General features: G+C 40.6%; 1 protein-coding gene and 1 non-coding gene across 3 annotated transcripts in view; one reads left to right on the forward strand and one right to left on the reverse strand.

Annotated features, from left to right (window-relative positions):
- The window catches only part of CHD1L (chromodomain helicase DNA binding protein 1 like), a 73,070-nt gene that overhangs the window by 39,201 nt on the left and 20,018 nt on the right, over positions 1–13,851 (reverse strand). Inside the window, exons 3-7 of one of the 2 annotated variants that reach the window (XM_088835671.1) lie at positions 11,031–11,137; positions 10,356–10,470; positions 9,746–9,777; positions 4,397–4,478; positions 362–452 (exon numbers count right to left, since the gene is read on the reverse strand). In XM_088835671.1, the coding sequence (XP_088691797.1) occupies positions 362–452; positions 4,397–4,478; positions 9,746–9,777; positions 10,356–10,470; positions 11,031–11,137 (427 nt within the window). The remainder of the gene's footprint in view (positions 1–361; positions 453–4,396; positions 4,479–9,745; positions 9,778–10,355; positions 10,471–11,030; positions 11,138–13,851) is intronic. The other variant, XM_055401810.2, reaches the window with a different exon arrangement.
- LOC129541927 (U6 spliceosomal RNA) lies at positions 7,953–8,059 on the forward strand. The gene has a single exon (XR_008682965.1). It is a non-coding gene; the product is annotated as a U6 spliceosomal RNA (small nuclear RNA).

Below are 13,851 nucleotides of genomic sequence, written 5' to 3' on the forward strand. Positions count from 1 at the left end.
CATGGCAGCCTTACTCTGTAAATATACTGTATGGGTATACCACAAATTGTACAGTATAATCAATTCCTAAGTTGACATCTAGGTTTCTTCCAAATTTTACAAACAAGCTGAAAACAGTATTTGGAAGAGGAGGAAATAAAAGGCAGTATCCTTCTCCCCACCTCTCAGCCCAATCAAAAAATGTGTTTTTTTTCCTGACCAACTAGCTGTCTGCAGTTCAAACTGAACCTAAAAAGGAATACTCAGAAAACACAGAACAATCTCCTCTGAGCCTGTTTCCTTACGAGTAAGAAGAAAAGGCTCTGGAGCCAGCAACAGACTTTAGCTTCCCCACTCCAAACACAGGCTTCCTTTACTACACCTGCTTCTCTTCTCCCACTATAAATCAATAAACCGGCACAGCAGTTGATGAAGCAGTATCTTATAGTCTCTTGGGCGCCGGATATGACAATCTCTTGGGAAAGAGACTGTTAAAAGAGTCCTTAAAAAGAAGGCAAAGGACACCACAGAGCAGAGGGGGCCCTACTAGGGGACAGCAATCTTTGAGATCGAGGTAATAATAATGCTGGCCATATATGCATTTAAATACTAAAACCCATAACTTTTAACCAGTAAATGTAGATTTCAGATCTGAGACTTTCCTCCAAATGACCTGTAAGTTCATTAATTGACCTATTATAGGAAAGGGACCAAAAGTCAATGATGATCCCAGAAATTTGCACATGAGGTCGCAGGAATGAACAAGCCTTTACTAGGTCAACAACAAGAAGGGCACTTCATACTCATAAGCTGTTACACTGGCTCCTCAGAAAAGAGGGCAAATCTAAGGCTATAAGGACATTTCTCATCTGCTTTGCCAGAATGATGCCAGAGAAGTGAATGGAGTAAGATCAAAGGTTTCATACTCAAAAAAGTATGACAAAGACAGGTGAGACTGAAGGGAGTATTCAATGGCATGAAATTAGTCTCTTCATGACTCTGAATTGTCAAATTTTTTAAAAATATGTCAGATATGTTTGTTATTGCAGACAGAAAAACTACAGTAAGATTATTTTTAAAGAAACTGAAAATCAAAAAGACAGTTGAAACATTTCCAAAAATACAATGTATTATCCTGGGGTAGAGTCCTATTCATTTGACAACCAGATTTTTAATAAACATTATTTCCTATGTAAAAGACAAGAGAAATTGGGCCATGTTAAGTATTATTTCTGTCAGCATAAAATGTTCATTGAACCCTGCAGAAATCTCACTCAAAAAATGTGTCAATTTAATTGGCTCTATACAGGCCCATGAACAGTATCAAAAGGCAAAATGATAGGATACTGAATGAGCAATTCCCCAGGTCGGTAGGTGCCCAGTATGCTACTGGAGATCAGTGGAGAAATAACTCCAGAAAGAATGAAGGGATGGAGCCAAAGAAAAACAAATACCCAGTTGTGGATGTGACCGGTGATAGAAGCAAGGTCCGATGCTGTAAAGAGCAATATTGTATAGGAACCTGGAATGTTAGGTCCATGAATCAAGGCAAATTGGAAGTGGTCAAACAGGAGATGACAAGAGTGAACGTAGACATTCTAGGAATCAGTGAACTAAAATGGACTAGAATGGGTGAATTTAACTCAGATGACCATTATATCTACTACAGTGGGCAGGAATCCCTTAGAAGAAATGGAGTAGCCATCATGGTCAACAAAAGAGTCTGAAATGCAGTACTTAGATGCAATCTATGGCACTGAAACATGTATATTATCATATGTGAAAAACGACAGAATGATTTCTGTTCGTTTCCAAGGCAAACCATTCAATAGCCTATGCCCCAACCAGTAATGCTGAAGAAGCCAAAAGACCTACAAGACCTTTTAGAACTAACACCCAAAAAAGATGTCCTTTTCATTATAGGGGACTAGAATGCAAAAGTAGGATGTCAAGAAACACCTGGAGTAACAGGCAAATTTGGCCTTGGAGCACGAAATGAAGCACGGCAAAGGCTAATAGAGTTTTGCCAAGAGAACACACTGGTCATAGCAAACACCCTCTTCCAACAACACAAGAGAAGACTCTACACATGGACATCACCAGATGGTCAACACCGAAATCAGATTGATTATATTCTTTGCAGCCAAAGATGGAGAAGCTCTATACAGATAGCAAAAACAAGACCAGGAGCTGACTGTGGCTCAGATCATGAACTCCTTATTGCCAAATTCAGACTGAAATTGAAGAAAGTAGGGAAAACCACTAGACCATTCAGATATGACCTAAATCAAATCCCTTATGATTATACAGTGGAAGTAAGAAATAGATTTAAAGGACTAGATCTGATAGCTAGAGTGCCTGATGAAGCATGGACGGAGGTTCGTGATATTGTACAGGAGACAGGAACCAAGACCATCCCCATGGAAAAGAAATGCAAAAGAGCAAAATGGCTGTCTGAGGAGGCCTTACAAATAGCTGTGAAAAGAAGAGAAGCGAAAAGCAAAGGAGAAAAGGAAAGATATAAGCATCTGAATGCAGAGTTCCAAAGAATAGCAAGGAGAGATAAGAAAGCCTTCCTCAGCGATAAATGCAAAGAAATAGAGGAAAACAGCAGAATAGGAAAAACAAGAGATCTCTTCAAGAAAATTAGAGATATCAAGGGAACATTTCATGCAAAGATGGGCTTGATAAAGGACAGAAATGGTATGGACCTAACAGAAGCAGAAGATATTAAGAAGAGGTGGCAAGAATACACAGAAGAACTGTATAAAAAAGATCTTCACGACCAAGATAATCATGATGGCGTGATCACTCACCTGGAGCCAGACATCTTGGAATGTGAAGTCAAGTGGGCCTTAGAGAGCATCACTACGAACAAAGCTAGTGGAGGTGATGGAATTCCAATTGAGCAATTTCAAATCCTGAAAGATGATGCTGTGAAAGTGCTGCACTCAATATGCCAGCAAATTTGGAAAACTCAGCAGTGGCCACAGGACTGGAAAAGGTCAGTCTTCATTCCAGTCCCAAAGAGAGGCAATGCCAAAGAATGCTCAAACTACCACACAATTGCACTCATCTCAAACGCTAGTAAAGTCATGCTCAAAATTCTCCAAGCCAGGCTTCAGCAATCTGTGAACCATGAACTTCCAGATGTTCAAGCAGGTTTTAGAAAAGGCAGAGGAACCAGAGATCAAATTGCCAACATCCGCTGGATCATGGAGAAAGCGAGAGACTTCCAGAAAAACATCTATTTTTGCTTCATTGACTATGCCAAAGCCTTTGACTGTGTGGATCACAATAAACTGTGGAAATTTCTGAAAGAGATGGGAATACCAGACCACCTGACCTGCCTCTTGAGAAACCTGTATGCAGGTCAGGAAGCAACATTTAGAACTGGACATGGAACAACAGACTGGTTCCAAATAGGAAAAGGAGTATGTCAAGGTTGTATATTGTCACCCTGCTTATTTAACTTATATGCAGAGTACATCATGAGGAACGCTGGGCTGAAAGAAGCACAAGCTGGGATCAAGATTGCCGGGAGAAATATCAATAACCTCAGATATGCAGATGACACCACCCTTATGGCAGAAAGTGAAGAGGAACTCAAAAGCCTCTTGATGAAAGTGAAAGAAGAGAGTGAAAAGGTTGGCTTGAAGCTCAACATTCAGAAAACTAAGATCATGGCATCTGGTCCCATCACTTCATGGGAAATAGATGGGGAAACACTGGAAGCAGTGTCAGACTTTATTTTTGGGGGCTCCAAAATCACTGCAGATGCTGATTGCAGCCATGAAATTAAAAGACGCTTACTCCTTGGAAGGAAAGTTATGACCAACCTAGATAGCATATTAAAAAGCAGAGACATTACTTTGCCAACAAAGGTCCGTCCTGTCAAGGCTATGGTTTTTCCAGTGGTCATGTATGGATGTGAGAGTTGGACTGTGAAGAAAGCTGATCGCTAAAGAATTGATGCTTTTGAACTGTGGTGCTGGAGAAGACTCTCGAGAGTCCCTTGGACTGCAAGGAGATCCAACCAGTCCATTCTAGAGGAGATCAATCCTAGGTGTTCATTGGAAGGACTGATGCTAAAGCTGAAACTCCAATACTTTGGCCACCTCATGCAACGAGTTGACTCAATGGAAAAAACTCTGATGCTGGGAGGGATTGGGGGTGGGACGAGATAGGGACGACAGAGAATGAGATGGCTGGATGGCATCACCAACTCGATGGACATGAATTTGAGTGAACTCCGAGTTTGGTGATAGACAGGGAGGCCTGGCGTGCTGTGATTCATGGGGTTGCAAAGAGTCGGACACGACTGAGTGACTGAACTGAACTGATACAGGACCAAACTAATATTAACATTTTTTAAAAAGGGAGTGATATAGAAACTAAAAGTATCCTATGAGTTTACCTCTGAAAGAGTCTTATGCAGCAAGGAGCTTTGGTTTTTCAACCTGTGAGCTTCATCCACAACAAGAACACTCCAAGGGAAGCTGTGAGGGAAAAATCTGTTTTCAGTTTTATATAACTCAAACACATATCTCACACCCAAAAGTCTTACTGCAAAACTAAGACTCTTTCTGGGAAGACTAATATCAAGCCCATTCTGTTAGAAACACCCAACTGCCTTCTCCAAGAGCTGACCAAGGACATCAGGCAATATCTGGATAACGTAGTAATTAAGGGAATTTATTTTCTGAGATGGGAAAGTTCTATGCATTGAAGGTAGAAAAGAAGGCACTGGATACAGAAAGCAAAAGGAAACACTTACGCCAGTTACTGTGTGCCACTTTAACATACCGAAAGCTTGGAGCTTTCAGTATGTTATTTAACCCACAAAAATAAATGACTAGACATTATTGTGCCCTTTTTACTAACATGGATACTAAAGCTCACAAAGGCAGATGACTCAGTCAAGGTCATAAAGTTAGTATGAGGCAGAATGAAGATACAGACCGAGAAGAAAAATCAAGACACAATGATGTCACAGTTGTCAGGGAGTGTTTAACAGGAAGATTCCTACGTGCTGTTTCTTATAAGACCTTTGTTCCTTATGAGTGGAACAGCAAGCTGCTCCCAGGACTGAGGTCATTATGTGAGACAGGCTTGAATCTCCTTCAGTAAACATCCTCTTTGTGACAAAATTGCTTAGTCTCGATCCCCTTTCTTGAGATATGGATTGTCTCCTGATCTTGTGACCATTATTAATCTCTTGTTCCCTTGGTAATGGTTGCTGTACATTTGGTTTTCTGATCTTTATCACTGTTGAAAGAAATTTCTTGTACAACAGCCTATATATACTCACAGAAAGATCATTAAAGCACCTTTGCTCCATCAGAGCTTAGGTCCCCAAGTCTTTTTTGTTTCTCTCTCTCTCACTCTTCCTGGCTAATTCTCTGGAGCATAGAAACCTGTCGTGCTCACTCTCCTGCCCGGGCTTCTAAGACCCCCTTGAGAATGCACCCTGTGCCTTCACCCCCTCGAGAGGGCGCCCTGTGCCTTCATGAGCGATTCAAGCCCTGTGTCAAGGGCTTTATAGGTTCTCTGCGTAAATCAGGGAATATCAGCCCTTCTCTCTTTCACTTTCTTATCGTTGACTCCGGACTACCAGGTTCTGGTCCATTAAAGGACCCCAACACACAGTAGCTAAAAAAAAAAGCGTGATTTTAAAATGGGGACATGACACAGACTTCTCAGGTGGTACAGTGGAAAAGAATCTGCCTGCCAATGCAGGGAACACAGGTTCAATCCCTGGCCTGGGAAGATCCCATATGCTGCAGAACAACTAAGCTCCTGAACCACAACTACTGAGCCCACACTCTAAAGCTCGAAAGTCACAATTTCTGAAGTCCACGTGCCTAGAGCCTGTGCTCTGCAACAAGAGAGGCCATTGCAGTGAGAAGCCTGTGCCCTGCAATGAAGAGTAGCTCCTGCTCGCCACTACTAGAGAAAGCTGTCAAGCAGCAAGGAATACCCAGTGCAACCAATAAATAAATAAACTATAAAAATGGGGACGTGGTGAACAGATCAAATGTTACAATAGGAAGATACATCACTGGCTCTGTTAATGTGGAAGTCACTGCTGGCTATGCCAGTGCCCTTTGGTAGCATAATAGTTATGACCACAAATTCCCAAGAAGATATCCTTTGTATATATTCCTGGGAAGTTGTTTTGCCCACACACACAAAAAATTAAAATATGTATGTATTAATATGTTCAAAGCTGCATTATTTAAAACAGCAAAAACCTGAAAATAATAATAGGTCCAATAATGGGTGATGAAACATGGCATTTTAAATGATAAATATGATTATACTATAATTTAAAAGGCCTATATAAGTAAAAAAGATATAAATATTATATATATTTATAATATATATAATAAAAATCATGCAAAAGATAATAAAGTGGAAGTTATAAGGCTCTTATCTCATTTGTAAACATTCTGTAATCCCATTATGTTATTCTTATACTTAAAAAACTAAATGTAAGGGACTTTCCTAGTGGTTATGAATCCACCTTCCAATGCAGGTTTAATCCCTGGGCAGGGAACTAAGATCCCACGTGCTTCAGGACAACTAAGTCCATGGTCCACAACTACTGAGCCTGTGCACCTCAACTAGAGGCCCTGAGGGCCACAAATTACAGAGCCTACACACTCTGAAGCCTGTGAGCCACACCTAGAGAGAAGCCTGCGCATTGCAACGAAAAGCCCATGCACCAGCACACCACAACGAAAGATCCAGCAGGCTGCAACCAAGACCCTGACACAGCCAAAAATACATACATACTCACATATTAAAAACAACTATATGTACATACAAATAAAGCAGAACACTGGAAAGACATATGGAAAATAAAATTCCGCAAATATTAGAGGAAGATCTTGAGCAGACGTTGGCCTTAAAAGAGGAGGAAGCCTTCTTCCTCTGAGGCCACAGAGAAAATCCAGAAAATGGGTACAGAAACAGACACCTAGGCCCATTCACCTACTGAGTGGTGCAGGTAGAGGGAAGAACTGGGTCTAAGAGAGGGTGCAGGAATCAGGATCATTCCTGCTGGGTAGCAGAAGCTGCACTGAAGGATCATGCGGAGTACGAGTCCAGCTGATTTTGGACACTGGTCATGGCATGACAAGTGTGTGAGCCCTTTTCAAGGGGCTACAGGACAGTGCCTGGCTCCTGTTTAAATTACCATTCAACATAGATTAGGTATTAATCTATTAAGGTCATTACAGTATTATTAAGTATTAAGAGCTACATATTCAGGTATTTTTAAAAATTTTTTCTATTCTTTTTATTTTGCCACATAGTGTGGCATGTGGGATCTTAGTTCCCCAACCAGGGATCAAACTCATGCCCCTGCAATGGAGGCATGGGTTGTTCTTAACCACTGGACCACCAAGGAAGTCTCAATATTCAGGTTTTTACATACAAAAGCAACCAATAAAAAGCGTGTTTAATGAGTCAGACTACAAGGAGGTGGATTTGGGCTCAGTGACAAAAGGTCGTCAAATTACTCTCTAAAGGACATGCCAAGGGATGCTCCCTGGATGGGAAGAGGTGGAGGGAATTCCAGGACTGAATGGAGAGTGTGAAAAGTAATTTCTAATCCTCTTGATCCAAAGATTTTATAAGTTTATTGTAAAAAAATTTTCCTATTTTTCATATTGTTACATGCACAGTAACAACCCTCCCTAATAAGCCTCTTTAGGGCTGAGACTGCATTAGACTTTGAGGCTGTTCTCAGTATGCAGTACAGTCACACGCAGTATAACCTTGCCAGATACATCAAAGGAACACAACTGAGAAAACATTATAAATGTCCCTTTACTACTTAGTTTCTTAAGTTCACCTGGAATGGATTTAAGATCATAATCTAATATAGAAAGATTATACTTCTACTGAAAACGTGAAACTCCAGTGCACTTACATACTTTGGAAAGTTCTTTTAAAAAAGCTCTACAGTGCTCGCTTAGCCAGCACATATACTAAAATTGGAACGATACAGAGAAGATTAGCATGGCCCCTGCGCAAGGATGACACGCAAATTTGTGAAGCGTTCCATATTTTTAATAATTAGCCTCCAATAAAAAATAAATAAAAAAAGGAAAAAAAAATAAATAAAAATAAAATAACAGTTTAAAGTATTTTAACCAAAAAAATAAAAATAAAAAAGCTCTACAGCAAAGTGGGTTTGGAGGTCTGCTTTGCCATTTACCAGCAATGTGCCCTGGGATGGGTCACACCTAATCTCTTACCAGTCTCATCTATAAAATGGATGACGATACCTACTTATTATGATTTCCATGCTGATTCAATAGGATAATTAACGGAAAGTACCCAATAACATCTATGTCCTAATCTTCTTGCCTTTTGAGACTTTCCATATATTGCCTAATATTATGGATATCTGTATACTTCTTATTAACTCTACTGGAGTTTATGTTCGCTTAGGGTTTACCATATGGTTTACTTTCCTGGTATTGCTGGTAATTCCCAGAACAATGTCTTTCCAGAGGAGAGATCTTTAATACATATTAAGTTGGATATTGACAATAAAAAAGAAGTGAGAGGGAAAGCATCCTTTTCTTAAGAAAAGTAAAGTAATATGCTTACTTAAATGAAACGTGAATGAAACAAAACGCTACATGGAAGTCATGAAATCTGTGACCCAGTCTTTAGTGTTTCAAAATAAGATGAAAATAAAAATCCAACTCAGAAGAGCCTGGGTATGAAATAACATTTATAATATTGATAAAGCACTCTGTAAAGGTTCTGAATATTAAAGAAACAAACCCCACCTAACCATAAGTACACATGCTATGAGAATGAAACTGTCAATGTATCTTCTTATTCACCCAAAACTGAGCTCTTGTTTAATTTATAAGGTAACTGTTGGCTTAACCACAAACTGCAACACCGCATCCTTACCACTGTAAGTGCCAGGTAGTATCAGGAGTTAGACCTAAGTTTCCTGTACTTTATGAGTGATTTGAGGCCTTTTAAGCCAATAATTGGAAAGAAATTTACTTAAAAATCCCTTTGTAAAAAGCTAATTTTAGGGCTTCCCTGGTGGCTCAGTGGTAAAGAATCCACCTGCCAATGAAGGAGACACAGATTTGATCCCTGGCCAGGAAGGCCCCACATGCTGCAGAGCAACTAAGAACGTGCACCACAGCTCTTGAGCCTGTGCTCTGCAACAAGAGAGGCCACCACAGTGAGAAGTCTGTGCACCACAACTAGAGGGTAGCTTCCACTTGTTGCAACTAGAGAAAAGAAAACGCCTGTGCAGCAACGAAGACCTAGCACAGCCAAAATAAATAAATAAAATTATTTAAAAAATAAAAAGCTAACTTTATAGCACTGATGGTTTTAGGATATTTCCAGAAAAAAGCTCAAATAATTCCCCTCCTATGTTGTAGTAGAATTTCCATTCAGCAGTCCTGACAGGCATCTATACAAGTTGTGATGTAAAGAATCTGGTATCTACTAACCACCCACCACATACAGCTTATCTCATTTAATCCTGACAGCAGCGGTCCTCATTTTACAGATAAAGAAGCTGAGGTTCACAAAGGTTAAGTTAGGGAATCTACGCATACACAGCTAAGGAGTATGGGCTTGGACTGTAAGACTCCTGCCATACCATACACCTGGTAAGACTCACGGATAACAAACCAGGGGAAAAAATGTGAAGGAAAGACATAACTCTCATGACACATTCAGGACAATTTCTGAAGTAATGCAACATACTCACGACTTTAGAAAAGATGCATCTTTCAAGCAAATCTGAAAAATTAAGGAAGACACATTGTAAAGGCTGATATTGATATATTTCTGACATTAATAAGCTAGTCTTTTATTAACTCTCCTAAAACTATCGTATTCAGCTCTCTCATTCACTATTTAAAGGAGTTCCAAGCATAACCTCTGGGTGGCAGCATCTTACAGACAAAGGGAGGCATGAACGCGTGGAAGGTCTTGCTTACAGGAGTCTGGACACTCTTAGCTTGACGAAGGAGATCAGCGACAGGAACTAAGTATCTTCATCTTTCTTTCCCATCCTCTAGTAACAGATGATGCCTCAGCCCATCCTACCTTTTTCTACTCATCGGCCAAGAGACAGCTCAAGTGCTGCCTCCCTGGGAAGCCCTCCCCCTTGATCCACCAAGCAAGAGGGAGAGATATCGAACTAACAGTAGTTTTTACTCCCTTTGCTCACAGGACCTCTGTGAGAATCAAATGAAAACAGACTTTCCTCCAAGAATAACATGAGCTCTCAAAAAAACTAAATATAATCCCAGAGGATTCTACAACTTCTAAGGTCCCAGGTTAAGAGTTCTGGCTGTAGAAAAACAAACAGATACCTCATATGTAGTTAGCAGCACATGAAAACGTGACTCCTGCTTCAGGTCTTGCTGGAGGCAGGCTCTCTTGTCCTTGTCACCTGCATATGTTACACAGGAAAGACCTGGAGCAAATCTGAATTCAAGAAAAGAGGTAGATGAACACAAACACAGAGCCATGGACAAGGGGTGCATGTCTGGAAAATGACATTTCATGGAAGGGCTGCAGATGTACAGACCCCAGGATGCTCTGCAGCCAGAATGAGTCCTGAGACCCTGAAACCTCAACTAGAGTAATGGGTAAACCTAAAGGGTGACTAAATCCCCATGTCAAGAGGGAGAAGGGTCAGATGAACATCTAAAAGGACCTTGTGTTAATTCTTAAAAGAAAAATATTTTCCCACATTCATCACTTCCTATGAAATGTCACTTTATCACTACGAGAAGGATGGTTTCTTCCTCAGTTCAGCAAACTTTACTAAAAATGAGTACTGACCCTCAAATTGCCAAAAGGCAACAGAAACATCCATTGGACCCTCCCTCATCTGATCCTCATTCTTTATCTACACTGCCTCAGTTCAGAGTTTTCCAGAAAAAATAAACTCACTGCTGAGGACAATATGTTGTTTTATCATATTTCACATAGTACCCAGAAAAAAAAGTTAAAAAAAATTTCAATTACATCTACTCTGTTACCTTTCCATCTCTTCTTTCCAGTTGCTCAAAACAGACAAGGGACAAAGAATCAGAAATGGTCCTTCATCATTTAATCTTCCTGCCAAATAAATGAAGAGTGCAATAGTCTGGAATACAGAAAAAGAAGGCAGTTTTGATCACCTTTCTGCATGAGAAATAATTATAAAGTTCCCACAGCCTTGCAGAGAACACTTATAATTGCATCAAAAAGAATAAAGTACAAACACAAACTATTAAACAAGACTGGCTTTACAAACAAATAATGTACAATCTTCCACACATTAGGAGAGTCATCCATTCCTAGAGTGAAATCAGGTAAGCCTTGATATAACTGCTGAGGACATTTATGGTACTCAATTACATCAACAGTCAACAAGCAATAGTGCTCAAAATTTATGTAACCGAACCTTTCATACAAAGGAAAGCATCAAGAAGAGACAACAGAAATCATTGAAAACAATGCAAATGAGGCACAAAGTTAGGAATGCTCTAAAAACAAAGGCAATGGCACCCCACTCCAGTATTCTTGCCTGGATAATCCCATGGACCAAGGAGTCTGGTAGGCTACGTCCATGGGGTCACAAAGAGTCGGACATGACTAAGCGACTTCAACTTCAAGAAGAATCAAGATATGATTGTGAAGACGACCAACCACATGCTAGCCTCTGCTGTTGGCCAGGTCTCCTAAAGGAGGATGTTTTCCTTCCTTCCCAACTTCCCCCCACATGGATTTATGTATGCATGCTTGCACACTAAGCTGCTTCGGTCTATCCAACTCAGCAACCCCATGGACTGTAGTCTGCCAGGCTCCTCTGTCCATGGGATTCTCCTGGCAAGAATACTGGAGTGAGTTTCTGTGCCCTCCTCCAAGGAATCTTCCCAACCCAGGGATCAAATCCACATCTCTTTATGTCTACCTGCACTGGTAGGCAGGTTCTTTACCACTAGCCTGAGAAGGGCATGGCAACCCACTCCAGTATTCTTGCCTGGAGAATTCCATGGACAGAGGAGGCCTGGTGGGCTACAGTCCATGGGCTCACAAAGAGTCAAACACAACTGAGTGACTAAGCACTGCATTACCACTAGCACCACCTGGGAAGCCCATGCACTAATGGAGTACCCTCTATTCACCAGGCTCTATTCTGAACTCTGGTGTAGAACAGTTAACAAAATAAAACTCCTAGAGTTCTCCTGGGGCACACATTCCAGTGAGGAAAACAACAGTAAATAATGCCTCATAAACTCAGGTCAGGGTCTAAATTGAAAATCTCTGTAAAGCCTAATAGCCTATTTTAGGACCTGGCTATACACATTTTTGACTAGAGAAGTTTCTTTAAAAACTTGCCATGATTAAATGGATACTGCACAGGAGACTACGTGGAGGGCTCTGTACCTGAATATAAGAGTCCATTGGCCTGCCTCCCAGAAACACTGGGATACCTATCTCTGTTCCATAGCTCTCAGTTCAGGAATATACTAGAACCAGGATTATCGCCTGAGACATCTGAGGATGATAAATAGCTACCTTGGGGAACCATGCTCAGAGGTCATACTGTATCCTGAATAACTCCAAGATTGATGAGGTATGTCTAGATTAAGGCATCGCCAACATGGTCAGGGGCTTCCTTGATAGCTCAGTTGGTACTGAATCCACCTGCAATGCAGGAGACCCTGGTTCGATTCCTGGGTCAGGCAGATCTGCTGGAGAAGAGGTAGGCTACCCACTCCAGTATTCTTGGGAAGGCCAAGAAAAATTCCCTTGTGGCTCAGCTGGAAAAGAATCCACCTGCAATGCGGGAGACGTGGGTTTGATTCCTGGGTTGGAAAGATCACCTGGAGAAGGGAAAGGCTACCCACTCCAGTATTCTGGCCTGGAGAATTCCATGGACTGTATAGTCCATGGGGTCGCAAAGAGTTTGACCCAACTGAGCAACATTCGCTTTCAACATGGTCAAACTAGACTCTGAGCAGAATTGCTCCAGCTTGATGTTTACTATGTGAGGTCAGACTTAACGGGGGCGGTTGCTGCTGCTGCTGCTGCTAAGTCACTTCAGTCGTGTCCAACTCTGTGTGACCCCACAGACGGAAGCCCACCAGGCTCCCCCATCCCTGGAATTCTCCAGGCAAGAACACTGGAGTGGGTTGCCATTTCCTTCTCCAGGAGCTGCAACTAACCACCATCAAATTAATAAACGTTGATTTCTACTAAAAATCTTCCATTATTAACACTGAATGAAACTGGAGCCTATTATACAGAGTGAAATAAGCCAGAAAGAAAAACACCAACACAGTATTCTAATGCATATATATGAAATTTAGAAAGACGGTAACGATAACCCTGTATATGAGACAACTAATCTTCGAATATATAGGCATAAAATTGTTTCTATTTTTTATATTCTTAATGCTTCTATGAGTAATTCCCATTTTGAGTACTGTTTATTTGCAAGATTTTTCTTGTTGATTATTGTTACCTGGTGTTTCCCTTTTTAGAGAAGCTTTTTAAGGCAGCTTTGACTCTGTTGAGCCTCTCAATTTTATCTTTATTTTTACTGCATTAATACCTGGTATGTAATAGTTGCTTTCTTTTTTTTTATGATTATTCTGTTTATTTTGCTAATTTCTTAAACTGGCTGTATACTTGTATACTCATTGCTTTTCCTTATTATGTAAAGTCTACTACATTTAAGGCCTCAGTGGATAATGTTTTCCATATCCCGTAGGTTTTAAGACTTTATATTTTTGTTATCTTTCTGTAGTGATGTTGTTTTTAAATGCCATGCACTCAGTGAGTGATATAAACACATTGTAAATTTCAGTT

The sequence above is a fragment of the Moschus berezovskii genome, chromosome 4, assembly GCF_049115385.1.
Source record: "Moschus berezovskii isolate FMDL1 chromosome 4, NW_MosBer_1.0, whole genome shotgun sequence".
Lineage (NCBI taxonomy): Eukaryota > Metazoa > Chordata > Mammalia > Artiodactyla > Moschidae > Moschus > Moschus berezovskii.